Below are 13,532 nucleotides of genomic sequence, written 5' to 3'. Positions count from 1 at the left end.
GTTCATCAAATTTCTGCCCTGCTAGAGCTGCCCCGGTCAACTGTAAGGGCTGTTATTGGAAGGTCGAAATGTCTAGGAGCGTTGAGCAATAACGAAGTCTGAGGCTCAGCTGCGAAGTGGTAGGCCACACAAGCTCACAGAATGGGACCACGAGGGCTGAAGGGCGTAGTGCGTTATCGGTCATTGGTTGTAACACTCACTACCGCATTCCAAACTGGCTCTGGAAGCAACGTCAGCACAAGAACTGTTCGTCGGGAGCGCCATGAAATGGGTTTCCATGGCCGAGCAGCCGCACACAAGCCTAAGATCACAATGCGCAATGCCAAGCGTCGGCTGGAGTGGTGTAAAGCTTGCCGCCATTGGACTCTGGAGCAGTGGAAACTCGTTCTCTGGAGGGATGAATCACGCTTCAGTATTTGGCAGTCCGACGGACGAATCTGGGTTTGGCGAATGCTACCTGCCGCAATGTGTAGTGCCAACTGTAAAATTTGGTGGCGATGGAATAATGGTATGGGGATATTTTTCATGGTTAGGACTAGGCCCCTTAGTTCCAGTGAAGGAAAACCTTAACGCTACAGCATACAATGACATTCTAGACGATTATGTGCTTCCAGCTTTGTGGCAACAGTTTGGGGAAGGCCCTTTCCTGTTTCAGCATGACAATGCCTCCATGCACAAAGCTAGGTCCATACAGAAATGGTTTGTTGAGATCGGTGTGGAAGAACTTGACTGGACTGCACAGAGCCCTGACCTCAATCCCATTGAACACCTTTGGGATTAATTGGAACGCCGACTGCGAGCCAGGCCTAATCACCCAACATCAGTGCCTGACCTCACTAATGCTATTGTGGCTGAATGGAAGCAAGTTTCCGCAGCAATGCCTTCACAGAAGAGTGTGTGAGGCTGTTATAGCAGCAAAGGGGGGACCAACTCCATATTAATGTCCATGATTTTGGAATGAAATGTTTGACGAGCAGGTGTCCACATACTTTTGGTCATGTAGTGTAGCTGCTAGCAGGTCTCGTAGATGTAAAATATGATTGTTTTACCAAGTAGTTTGGTCAGTTTTTTTTTTTACGATGTTATGTTTTACATTCATACTGGTTTTAATAAAGAAGATTTTTGGAAAGATTTGTTTTCAGGCTCTTTATTCTGAGGTTACATACAAAACACAGGTAGGTACAAAATCAAAACACTGTCTTAGGGTTCCCTTTGATTGTTCTCATTCTAAATGAGTGTTTTACAGGAATAAGACCGCGTCTCCTCAGTATGATAGAATGGGGATGGTCCCTTTGGCCTGTGCTGGTGAATGATAGACAGTATGGCCCGAGTGTGTGACAGAGACATCTTTAAGACATCTCTTATATAAAGCCGTCTTATCCCTTCATCTTAAAAGTGTGCGTTCTGTGAATGCCGTTCTGTAAATGCCGGAGAGAAAGTGACAAAATATTGCCACAGATTCTTGTTCTTCTTTGGCTGTGTTTGGGTTGTTGATTTGCAGAAAGCGGCAGGGTAGCTTAGTGGTTAGAGCGTTGGGCTAGTAACCGAAAGGTTGCAAGTTCAAATCCCCGAGGTGACAAGGTACAAATCTGTCGTTCTGCCCCTGAACAAGGCAGTTAACCCACTGTTCCTAGGCCATCATTGAAAATAAGAATTTGTTCTTAACTGACTTGCCTAGTTAAATAAAGGTTTAAAAAAAAAAAAGGCCTACCGTACTAACTGGTTGATCATCAACACCAACAAATCATTAATATATATTCATTTTACTCTACTCTATATTCTCATTTACAACAAAAGTTGCAGAGGAAGCCCATCCATCAACGGGTGTGTGTCTTGTGGAAGATGCGGTCCAGCAGGCTACGTTTAGGTTTCTGTGGGGCAGGATTCTGGTCCCAGTCCAGGTCAGGGGGTCTAGAACCCTGAGGGCCAAACACATTCAGCTCCTTGAAACAACCCATCTCTATCATCTATAGAGAGAGACGGGGGGGAGAGAAGGGAGTGATCTCTATTAGCCTATGACATAACCATACCTAACCTTGTGTAACCATACCTAACCTTGTGATAGATTGAATTGAACAAAATGTAACTAAATCAAAGGTAATTTGCTGCAGTTGACTTTACCTCTGTCTGCCAGGGTATGGCCACGCAGCCTGTGTTAAACTTAGTGTAGAAGTCGTCGTCTGTCCTCTCCAAAATGACTCCTTTTACTGTGGAGAACTCATCAATGTCCTGAACATCCTTGCAGTACACCGCCCTGGGCTGGACAGAGGGAGGGAAGGATGGGGATGATGACGACATGCCTTCCATTAGGATTAAGGCTATAGTTGGGGGTTAACAAGTAGAGAGGTTAGTGGTTACAGATAGGGTATGTACATTTGGTTTGAAGGGTGGCTCAATGACTCCGGCCTCCAGCCTCCTGAAGTTGACGGTGCTGAAGAAGGGATGGGACTTGACCCCTTCCACCCCACACCTTCGACACCCCAACCTCTGTCTCGGGTCTTTGGTCAACAGCTGAGAGAGTGGTGGGGAGTGAAAGAGAAGGATTAGTGCGAGCGAGAGAGTGAGAAAAGCATCGATGCAGTTATAATATAGAACTATAGGTAACTGCTAAAATAAAGGAAACACTTGAGTATATTGAAAGCAGGTGCTTCCACACGTGGTTCCTGACCCATGCTTCGGGTCATGTATAAAAATGCAGTTGTCCATTATAAGAGATCTTAGTGACTTTCAAAGAGGGGTGTCAAAAGAACATAGGGTGTTTAAAGGTTGTCTCTGTCACCAGATCTTAACCCAATAACACTTATGGGAGATTCTGGAGTGGTGCCTAAGACAGTGTTTTCCACCACCATCAACAAAATACCAAATTAGGGAATTTCTCAGGGGGAAAATGGTGTTGCATCCTTTCATCAGAGTTTCAGACACTTTTAGAATCTATGCCAAGGTGCATTGAATCTGTTCTGGCGGCTGGTGGTGGCACAATGCCCTATTAAGACCTATTGTTGGTGTTTCCTTTATGTTGGCAGTTACATTTACATTTGAACTACATTTAGTTGACAAGCTTCAGGTCAAAGCTGAGCAAAAATCTAGTCTCACAGAGCGGCAGAAGTCTTCTGTCTCGCTGCTAAATGTCTTCCTGTACTTCTCTTCCGTCTCCTGTATCCTTCTCTCCATCTCCTTTTCCGTCAATTGCTCTCCTTGTCTCTTGAACGGGGATCGTCCGGCCGTCATCTCGTACACAAGGCAGCCCAGGCCCCACCAATCAGGGCTTATCCCGTAGTACTCATGGCCAATCACCTCTGGAGCTGAGGGAAAGAGGGATGGGTTTGGAAATGTCCACTCCCTGTTTGTTGTTGCGCCTAAATTAGATCTTTAATGAGACTTAGTGATAATACAACATCTGGAAGGAAAATGTGAATATAAAAAAAAATATATATATTCATTTTGACCACTGTGGGTATTTGGCATCTAAACAGTGTGCAAGTATTGTAATGATATTTCATATACCTTGCACCTTTTCAAGTCCGCAAGATATGAATACACAGCCTGTTTTGGAGCCAACTTCAAGACCATGATTGTAATTTTGTCAAATCGCCATCACAAAAGTTCAAAATGTCCACTATTTCAACTGTATTAGGGCAAAATGTTGAAGTGGAATCAACTAATCACATTTTGACTTAATGGATGGGACCATTTTTACAATAATTTAGGGGAACTTTGTCTTCTTGAAGGCCAACAGCTTACTATGCAATAGCGAGCAGTAGTGTTCCCATGTACAGGCTAGCTAGCTTTTGTTGTTGGCTAGTTTGCAGCGGCTGCAGCAGGTGTTATCAAAGAGGATGTTGTTGCTAATTTGTTAGCTTCTCCCTTTTCAGGAATAACTTTCAACAAGAAATTAAGTTTCAAATGATCACCATCTGGTGAGTGGAACTGTTTTTACATTTTTTTTATTGCAGCTCGTTTGCTGTTAGCTATCTCTTTGAAAATAACTTGTGTGTGTGGCTCAGTTGGTAGAGCATGGTGTTTGCAACGCCAGGGTTGTGGGTTCAATTCCCACGGGGGACCAGTACAGAGAAAAAAATGTATGAAATGTATGCATTCACTACTGTAAGTCGCTCTGGATAAGAGCGTCTGCTAAATGACTTAAATGTAAATGTAAACATTGTTGCACTTAAAGTGGTACTGACAGCATTTTAGCAACTTAAAATCAGTTAATATAAACCCCCAGGAAGAATATGACACTTAAAAAAACATTTTCTGACAAGCGACTACTTAGATATGGTCATTTTAATGTTTTCATAAATTCTTAGAATGTTAGAGAATTACATATACTAAGGCATTTATGAAAATTCTATAGCCATATAGAGTGGGAAAGCGGTCGTGCATTTGGACAATTAATACACTGCAGTAAATAAACCTGAATAAAAACATCTGTGTTGTCCAGGACCGGTCTACACAGACTGGTGCACTATAGCCAATCAGAGCTACAGTAGGCCTTTATACAAACAAGCCATTTGTGTCGGAAATACTTCTTAAAAATATATCTTAGACACCGGAGCTTGTGAATTCAATATTGATTTTATTACACAGTAACAAGCCGAACTGGTCCACGGAGCAACTGCCGGTCCCAGACTGAGATCACTTTATATACAGTTTCAGTTTGACACAACATTCATAGTCACTCCTCTTTATGTATATGATCCACATCTTTTGGTATTCTGCCCACTATTGTTTCCTGATCTTACTTCTAGTCTGTCTATGACCATCTACTTGGTTTCTCCTCCCCTTCTTGACACATACTTAAGGGAATAGATTATATTGATGGTGTAACCATAGCAATGATACAGAAAATAATACAGACATGCATTCATAATGCAGGTGCATGTCCAAGGACACCCACGGGACTAGACAACGGCCTCCCCCAAGCCCACAATGGCCCAGTACACACACACACACACACACACACACACACAATGGCCTCCCCCAAAGCCCACACTGATTGTGCTCACCACTCCGAGACACACAACACATGCACCGGAAATTCCCCGTATTTGCCACACGGGCCTGTCATCATTCACTTTGAAATTAACTGTTTTTACAGTCAGTTGCAACAGCGTGACTTTAGATCATTACAACACATTCACCAAAACCCACCAAATACACCTAGATGGATTTCTGTAAATATGTAAACACCACGGGAGTCCTCTTACATTTGGGAACTTTACCGTCTTATTGATCAAACTATGAAAAAGGTAGTCTCCCTCACACACATCACACACAACGAAATCAACAACTAACGCTAGCCAGAGCAAGATGAGCTAAAATCTAATGAAGGAACATTAGATAAACCTTCTCAAACTTTTTCAGCTACTTGGCCATCAAAATTGCACTGAAAAAAGATGGGGATTTGTAGTCTCCTCCACCTACTGCAGCTCGCCTGCCAATTCTTGCTTGTCCCAACCAAGCACCCAAGCTAACTGGCTAAAGTTGGCTAGCTAGCTTCTTCCAGACACAAATGAGAGAACACCCCACGCTGACCATTTTACTCACTGTAGCAGAGCTGGTTAGGCTGTTTACATGTTATCTAGGGCGTTCTTGACTATTACTTTTTTTGCCTACGTTTACTGACACCGGTCATATTCAGCGGGTGTTGAGAGTTCGTAAATTCATCAGTTGTTCTGCGCTTTGGCACACTCAGATGAGAGTGCTCTGAAATCGGAGTAGATAGCCAGAGTAAATGTGTGAACGAAAGAGATATGCTAACTGGATAACAGTTGTTCAAGTTATTGCTAGCTAACCAAATGAAACCTCTATCTCTAGCTGTGTTTATCCACCGAAAAACAATATGAGGGGAAAAAGTCAGTCACTCACCCACTCCTTCCATGACATGACATCCTCCAAGCAGCTAGCTAGCTGTTAGGCTCTGTGTTTTTATCTTGCTACATAAATATATATGCTAGCCTATTAGCCACGTTATGACTGACTTGTGATGATTGCTCTTGCTAGTTTGATTGTATTGACATTCCTAGACTTAGTTACATTTCTGTTTTTGTCCAGAATATTGAGTCATTGAAACTGAAACAGTGCATCCCGAATGGAGGCAGCAAACAATGTACCAGGCCAGCTGTGATTTACAACCTGATAGTAATATTTTTTGGAATATCAATAAATGTATTGGTGAATTCTATTAATCATGCATTGAACTGCATCCATCTATTCGGCTAACAATTCCTTAGTGTACGTCATGGAAAGTTGAGATAACTGTAACATATTTTTAAAACCTCTTTATAAAGTTGGTTTTGTAGCATTAACTGGGAGTTTTATATTTTTGACTGATATGATTGTCTGTTTCATATTAAAATGCTGACAGCTCCACTTTAAACTTTGTCACTGGTTACTTTGTGTGCTAAATGTGATGTTTCTTTGGGAAGTAATAGCTGTACATTTCGATTTGGGAAATGCTTAATGGTTGTGTTTTTGTATTCTTATGATTGGGACCTCTACAGCCTTTTACGTCTGAGTGAATGGACTGTTTATCCTTTAAACGTCATGGGAGCTCCCGTGTGGCGCAGCAGTCTAAGGCACTACATCTCAGTGCTAGAGGTGTCACTACAGACCCTGGTTCGATTCCTAGTTAAATAAAGGTAAAATAAATGTCATGTTTGACCTGTCCCCAAATGAATATAGTTGGTTCAGGGTTCATTTTGATATTTCAACCTGCTTGTCCTGATCGCGTCTAGTCAGCATGTAAGCCGTACACCCACTTTTTTTTCAGTGGGCATTACGTATATTCACTTCTTATTCCCTACTGATGCGTATCGAAGTAGTGTAGTGGAGGTATACGACTTATTATTATGTAGTACAATAGAGAAATCATGCAAAAAGTTGCCTACACAATTGCAAAGTACATGAAATATATTCACATATGCGCCGCACACATAGCTTACTTTCAACGGAATATCATCTGCAGGCAGCAAGTGTGTGCAGCTCAACTGGTTTTGGCATGGAGCAGCTCACGAAGAATGACATCGGTAGCCGGTAGGGTAGGAAAGACGTTTCAATTTATATCTGACAGTAAATGCTAAGGCAACAATGGGTATGCAAACCAGGTATTGAAAAAGTTTAGTCTGAGGTGTTGGTTAGTAGGTTATTTGTGATGTGCAATTGTCTTCATGTGCTATTTGCATCAGGGGCGTAGATATGGATGGGGCCTGGGTGGACAGAGGCCCACACACTGGTGAGCCAGGCCCTGACTGGCCCACCCAATCAGATTGATGTGGTTTAAGCGTTGTTGTAGACTTAGACCATCAAATTGTAACATTTTTTTTATATTTAAAAATAAAACTACTGGCAGTGAAAATCAGAAAAATCTATAGGAAAACAAACAAAACAGGATTTTTCACACAGGGTGCATTTCCTTTGCTGGGCGGGCCGTGTGGGAACTTCTTGGCAAAATTTGAGTATACCCACTCCTCCACTGCATAGGGCCGATAGAAAAACAGCAGTCACACAGAGCATATTTAAATTTTATTTAACCTTTAACTAGGCAAGCCAGTTAAGAACACATTCTTATTTACAATGACGGCCTACACCGGACGATGCTGGGCCAATTGTGCGCCGCCCAATGGGATTCCCAATCACGGCCGGTTGTGATATAGCCTGGATAAACATTCATGGCGATTTAGCTATCTAATTTGTCCTGGGATATAAACATTGGGTTGTTATTTTACCTGAAATGCACAAGGTCCTCTACTCCGACAATTAATCCACAGATAAAAGAGTAAACCGAGTTAGTTTCTCGTAATCTCTCCTTCAGTCTTTGTCTTCTTTGGACTTTATATGGTGGTTGGCAACCAACTTTTAGGTGCATTACCACCACCAACTGGACTGGAGTGTGGACCTCAGTTCATCTTCAATCACCCACTTGGGTATATGCTCCTATAAACCAATGAGGAGATGGGAGAGGCAGGACTTGTATCGTGTCAAGCGTCACAAATAGAACCAAGTTATATTTTAGCGCCTGGCTACGCAGACGCTCGTGAGCAGTTTGGATGCAATGATTGAATAACTTATGTGTACATTTATTTTGCAACGCTCGCATTACGTGAGCGAGTGGTGTGGTTAGCATGTTATACCAGCCTATAGCCTCCACTACACCACTGGCCCTTTTGTGTTTGACGAAAAGTATACTCGCCTACATTAGTATGCTGGTATTACATTTCTGTCCTTTCAGAATCACAAACCTGTCACACAATGAAAGACTATAGGTTCACCACTGTGCAAACATGGCTATAAAATATATAACGGCTGTTAAGATACTGTATTAATGTTTCAAGAAAGGAGTGTATATATCTGGCAAAGTGGTTTTATGCACTGACTTAATAGATGCTGATAATTGAGTTTTTTACTCAGGCTGGTCTCGGGAAGAAATTATGAGTGCTCGCTGTCCGAGACCGAGTCAAGGCCGAGTACAAATGTATCCAATCAATATGTGGTCTCGAGACCGGTCTCGGGTACTACAACACTGACTGAAGCTAGTGTAACTCTGACTGATTTTGATTTCCGCTTCGTGCTACTCACTGTGGAGAAGGGTTATGAAGTGTGGTTACTCTTTCTATTACTCAATCTGCTCGAGGTGTTGGATGAATTCGGGAATTTTTGAGATTGTGGAACTTTAGTTTGTGTGTGTCTTCTGTTGGATACGCGCTCTGAGTTGAGAGCTCTCTTAGACTACAGGTTCTTTGTTCGTGCCTTTGAACATGCTATTGAAGACAGTACGGAGAACACCAAAGACAGGCTGTACTTTTTGGAGCAATTCACCCTGGGCCAACCTAGACATCTAGTCTGCAGTTGCCAACATGTGGAGGCTGACAGAGATTATGCAGATGCCAAAAGGCTTCTGAAAAAAACCACTGGAGATGAGTATAGAATCGCCACAGCTTACATTGAGAAGGTTCTAAGCTGGTCGCCAATCAGGGTTGAAGATTCCGAAGTTTTTCTCACTGGATGCCTCAACACTATGGATAATGTTCAATATAGGGAGGAAATGGACAGCCCAACAAATGAGAGCTATAGTCTCAAATCTGCCATAAAAGTTTAAAGAAAATTGAAGAGGGTCGGCTACCTACAAGAGAAATGGAAGAAGAGCCAGGTTTGCTGATCTGGTTACCTTTGTTGATTGCCAAGCCAGGATAGCATAACATCCTGTGTTTGGAAACCTAAGGGAAACCCCCCACCTCAGCAGTGAAGGGAGGTTCAGGACCTGTACATAGGCCAAGTGTTTTGAAAAAGAGGGAAGATGGTTTTGCCATCAGTGTCACACCAGCTGTGAAAACAGTGAAGAGCTGGGTTGGCAATCCCTCTGGTGCGGCACTCTGGCAGTGTCCGTTCTGTCAAAGAGAACACAGTCCAGGCACATGCACAGAACTGAACAAAAAGCCACATCAAGAGAAGTTGGACTTGTTGAAGACCCATAGGAGTCTGCTTCGGTTGTCTGACCCCTGGAAATATGAGCAAAGGATGCACACAGACTTACCCGTAAAGTTTGTTCACGTAAACATCCTACCATGTTGCACATCACCTACAAAAAGGTAAACCGCTGCAAAATATATGAAAACGGAGAGCCACATTTGGATGGAGATGCTGAGAGCCACACACGGGCCGGGAATCCTGATTGCATCTTAGTCATCGTGCCTGTCAGGGTTAATAAAATAAAATAAAAAGTCAGAATTTAACTCTGATTGGAAATTGGACTAATGGATCATTGCATGCAGAATGTCAGGTTATTGGAATCACTCATGCTATGCCTGTGACAACGAACAAGGATTGTGGCAAACATTTCCCGGCAAAACGAGAAGAGTCCGGGAGCCAAATCTTCCGCGCCATTGCTCATCAAAGCACATTGGTATGTGTGCTAAACTCTTGTGTTGCGCGATGCAAGTTGAACATTTTGTTTTGTAAATTGAAGCGTTGTGGAATAGGAATTGGAGTCAGTGTTTCATAGGGAAATGCTATCCAGTATGTTGATGCTTCATTTATGAACATTAGAACAGAGTATTGGGCTCTGTATTATCTTCGCATTGGTGAAAAGGCAAAGAGTGGCGTCATGTTATTGAATAATCAAACATTCTGGTGAGTGGGCTGCATGAGATGAAGATGGATTGTAAAGGAAGAAGTGGAGAACCACTGCTCTGATAACATGTAAGAAATTGACAGATAAAAACTCCAAAATGGTGGATTGGCAGCGATGCTCCACAGGCCATCGACCCTGCTGGTGACGACCGTGTTGGAGATGTATCCGATTGGTGTGGGTCTTTGGCGGTACCTTAGGAGAAGGTGGTGGCAACCCAGGACAGATTGGTTGCCCTGCTGTTACTGCCCATCTACACACAGGAGTGGCACACTGGGGTGAAGCTCCCTTTTTAAAATGTAACTAGGCAAGTCAGTTAAGAACAAATTATTATTTACAATGACGGTCAAACCCGGACAATGCTGGGCCAATTGTGCACCACCCTGTGGGACTCCCAATCACGGCCGGATGTGATGCGGCCTGGATTCGAACCAGGTACTGCAGTGATGCTTCTTGCACTGAGATGCAGTGTCTTAGATTCAGAAGCTACTACAGAACTTAACTTGTTATGCTGAACAGGGGCAAAGTGCTAGCAACCTCTGGTCCTAAAGATCATCCCTCCATGAAGACTCATCCACACACATACATTGTGTAATTTGTGTAATTGTTTCTTCCGTAAATCAGAGAACAATTAGGGGCCGGTGTGTAGGAGCCATTTTGGCCTGTTTATGTGTTGTCTGTCAAGGGCTATTTTAACTTGTTTTGTACACTATATGATGGGGTCATTGGTCGTGTGTGTGTGTGTATGTGTGTGTGTGTGTGTGTGTGTGTGTGTGTATGTGTGTGTGTGTGTGGCACAGGTGACCAGGAAGGGTAAGCACAATTGAGAGGAGAGCGCTTACAGTTCTTAACCATATCACAGATACAGCTTATAAAATGCTTCTCTCTGCACCTTTTGTATAGGAATGTGTGTATTGGAGCTATTTATATTTTATTTGCGCAATAAATGGGAACTTCACCCGACAAGAGTAACGTTTGGAAAGTTGATTCTTGTGGTCGTGTTATGGACGGCTCTCTCCTGTGCCAGCGGCTTTTCACAGGGAATCACCACTACAACCTGTAAGTGTACAGTAGGTTAGAGCCACGTACCCATGTACCCCAGGGTCCCCACCCTGCCTCGTACCAGATTCCCTTCAGATAGCTTCACCGCCAGGCCCAGGTCTGAGATACGGATGTGCCCTAAGAGAGGAGGTGAGGGGAGGGGTTAAGTGGGGCATTATTTCATATAGTATGGTAGCCACAGATGATTTCACATAATAGATCGTTTTCCCATGACAGGGAAAATCATGGAACACAAAGTACAGTGCATTTGAAGTGTTCAAAGCCCTTCACTTTTTCCACATTTTGTTACGTTACAGCCTTATTCTAAAATTGATTAAATAAAAACGTTCCTCATCAATCTACGCACAATACCCCATAATGAGAAAGCGAAAAGAGGTTTTTTGAATTTTTTCAAATTTATTGAATTATCTACGTAAGTATTCAGTCCTTTTGGTATGAGACTCGAAATTGAGCTTAGTTGCATCCTGTTTCCATTGATCATCCTTGAGATGTTTCTGCAACGTGATTCAATTGATTGTACATGATTTGGAAAGGCACACACCTGTCTATGTAAGGTCCCACAGTTGACGGTGTATGTCAGAGCAAAAATCAAACCATGCGGTCGAAGGAACTGTCCGTAGAGCTCCGAGACAGGATTGTGTCGAGGCACAGATCTGGTGAAGCATACCAAAAAAATTCTGCAGCATTGAAGGTCCCCAAGAACACAGTGGCCATCATTCTTAAAATGGAAGAAGTTTGGAACCACCAAGGCTCTTCCTAGAGCTGGCCACCCGGCCAAACTGAGCAATCGGGGGAGAAGGGCCATGGTCCGGGAGGTGAACAAGAACCCGCTGTTCACTCTGACAGAGCTCCAGAATTCCTCTATAGAGATGGAAGAACCTTCCAGAAGGAAAACCATCACTGCAGGACTCCACCAATCAGCCCTTTATGGTAGTGGCCAGATGGAAGCCACTCCTCAGTAAAAGACACATGACAGCCCTCTTGGAGTTAAAAGACACCCATGGGACTCTGACTATGAGAAACAAGATTCTCTGGTCTGATGAAACCAAGATTGAAGTCTTTGGCCTGAATGCCAAGCGTCACATCTGTGGAGATGTTTCCAGTGGCAGGGACTGGGAGACTAGTCAGGATCGAGGTAAAGACGAACGGAGCAAAGTACAGAGAGATCCTTGATGAAAATCTTCTCCAGATCGCTCAGGACCTCAGACTGGGGCAAAGGTTCATCTTCCAACAGGACAACAACCCTAAGCACACAGCCAAGACAACGCAGGAGTGGCTTCGGGGAAAAGTCTCTGAATGTCCTTGAGTGGCCCAGCCAGAGCCCAGACTTGAACCCGAACAAACATCTCTGGAGAGACCTGAAAATAGCTGTGCAGCGACCCTCCCCATCCAACCTGACAGAGCTTGAGAGGATCTGCAGAGTAGAATGGGTGAAACTCCCAAAATACAGGTGTGCCAAGCTTATAGCATCATACCCAAGAAGACTCAATGCTGTTATCGCTGCCAAAGTACTAAGTAAAGGGTTTGAATACTTACGGTATGTAAATGTGATTTCTGTTTTTATTTTTAGTAAATTGCAAAAGTTACTAAACCAGTTTTTGCTTTGTCATTATGGGGTAGTGGGTGTAGATAGTTTTCCCCCCCTATTCAATGTAATCCAATGTCGAATAAGGCTGTAACGTAACAAAATGTGGAAAAAGTGAAGGGGTCTGAATACTTTCCGAATGCACTGTATATGAGGGAAGGAGTAGGATGTTTCTGGCAGGTGACATTGGCAGTGTGTGTGTGTCCTGTGAGGTAGTTACTAATTACAGTGGTATGGTTGATATCATCTACGGGTGCCTCCAACACACTGCCAAGCTTGGAACAGGTGCAAATAAGTTGATCTAAATATATACTAGACCTGCTTATCACACACTGTTAACTTACTTGCTGATAGACCAACCGTTTGTGTGAAAAGAAAATCTGAAATTACGTCACCAGGATATCCTGCTTGGAGAAACTAGATTCTGCATTGATGGAAGAGTGATCTGATCTGGGCGTGAAGCACAGATAAGGTTGCGACAGGGGCGCAACTTTCAACTTTTGTTTGGAGTGTTTATCTGACTGGATAATAATAATGTCCCCCCCCACTTCTAAAACTAAAGTTGTGCTCCTGAATTATTATTATATTATTAAAGTATGCCTACCATTGTCATCCAGAAGTATGTTCTCCGGTTTTAGATCCCTGAAACAAAAAACAAAAGACAGAAGTCAGTACAGTGCCTTTTCAATGTCACAATCTGTTTTAATCTGGTCGTGTTCCAATTCTCCACCCTTTTCCAGAAGTGTGCAAGAAGTGTGC

At 43.1% G+C, this 13,532-nt stretch overlaps 1 protein-coding gene across 1 annotated transcript in view; it reads right to left on the bottom strand.

The window, feature by feature from the left end:
* Positions 1 to 1,131: 1,131 nt before the first annotated feature.
* LOC106562980 (G protein-coupled receptor kinase 5) overlaps positions 1,132 to 13,532 on the bottom strand; it is a 33,539-nt gene continuing 21,138 nt past the window's right edge. Inside the window, exons 10-15 of the mRNA XM_014128146.2 lie at positions 13,378 to 13,415; positions 11,216 to 11,305; positions 3,094 to 3,302; positions 2,374 to 2,511; positions 2,122 to 2,259; positions 1,132 to 1,967 (exon numbers count right to left, since the gene is read on the bottom strand). Coding sequence (XP_013983621.1) covers positions 1,818 to 1,967; positions 2,122 to 2,259; positions 2,374 to 2,511; positions 3,094 to 3,302; positions 11,216 to 11,305; positions 13,378 to 13,415 — 763 coding nt within the window. The 3' untranslated portion in view covers positions 1,132 to 1,817. The remainder of the gene's footprint in view (positions 1,968 to 2,121; positions 2,260 to 2,373; positions 2,512 to 3,093; positions 3,303 to 11,215; positions 11,306 to 13,377; positions 13,416 to 13,532) is intronic.

Source organism: Salmo salar, chromosome ssa11 (genome assembly GCF_905237065.1).
Source record: "Salmo salar chromosome ssa11, Ssal_v3.1, whole genome shotgun sequence".
In the NCBI taxonomy this organism is placed as follows: domain Eukaryota; kingdom Metazoa; phylum Chordata; class Actinopteri; order Salmoniformes; family Salmonidae; genus Salmo; species Salmo salar.
Note: the sequence above shows the minus strand (reverse complement) of the source record. Positions and strands in the feature narration are given on the sequence as shown.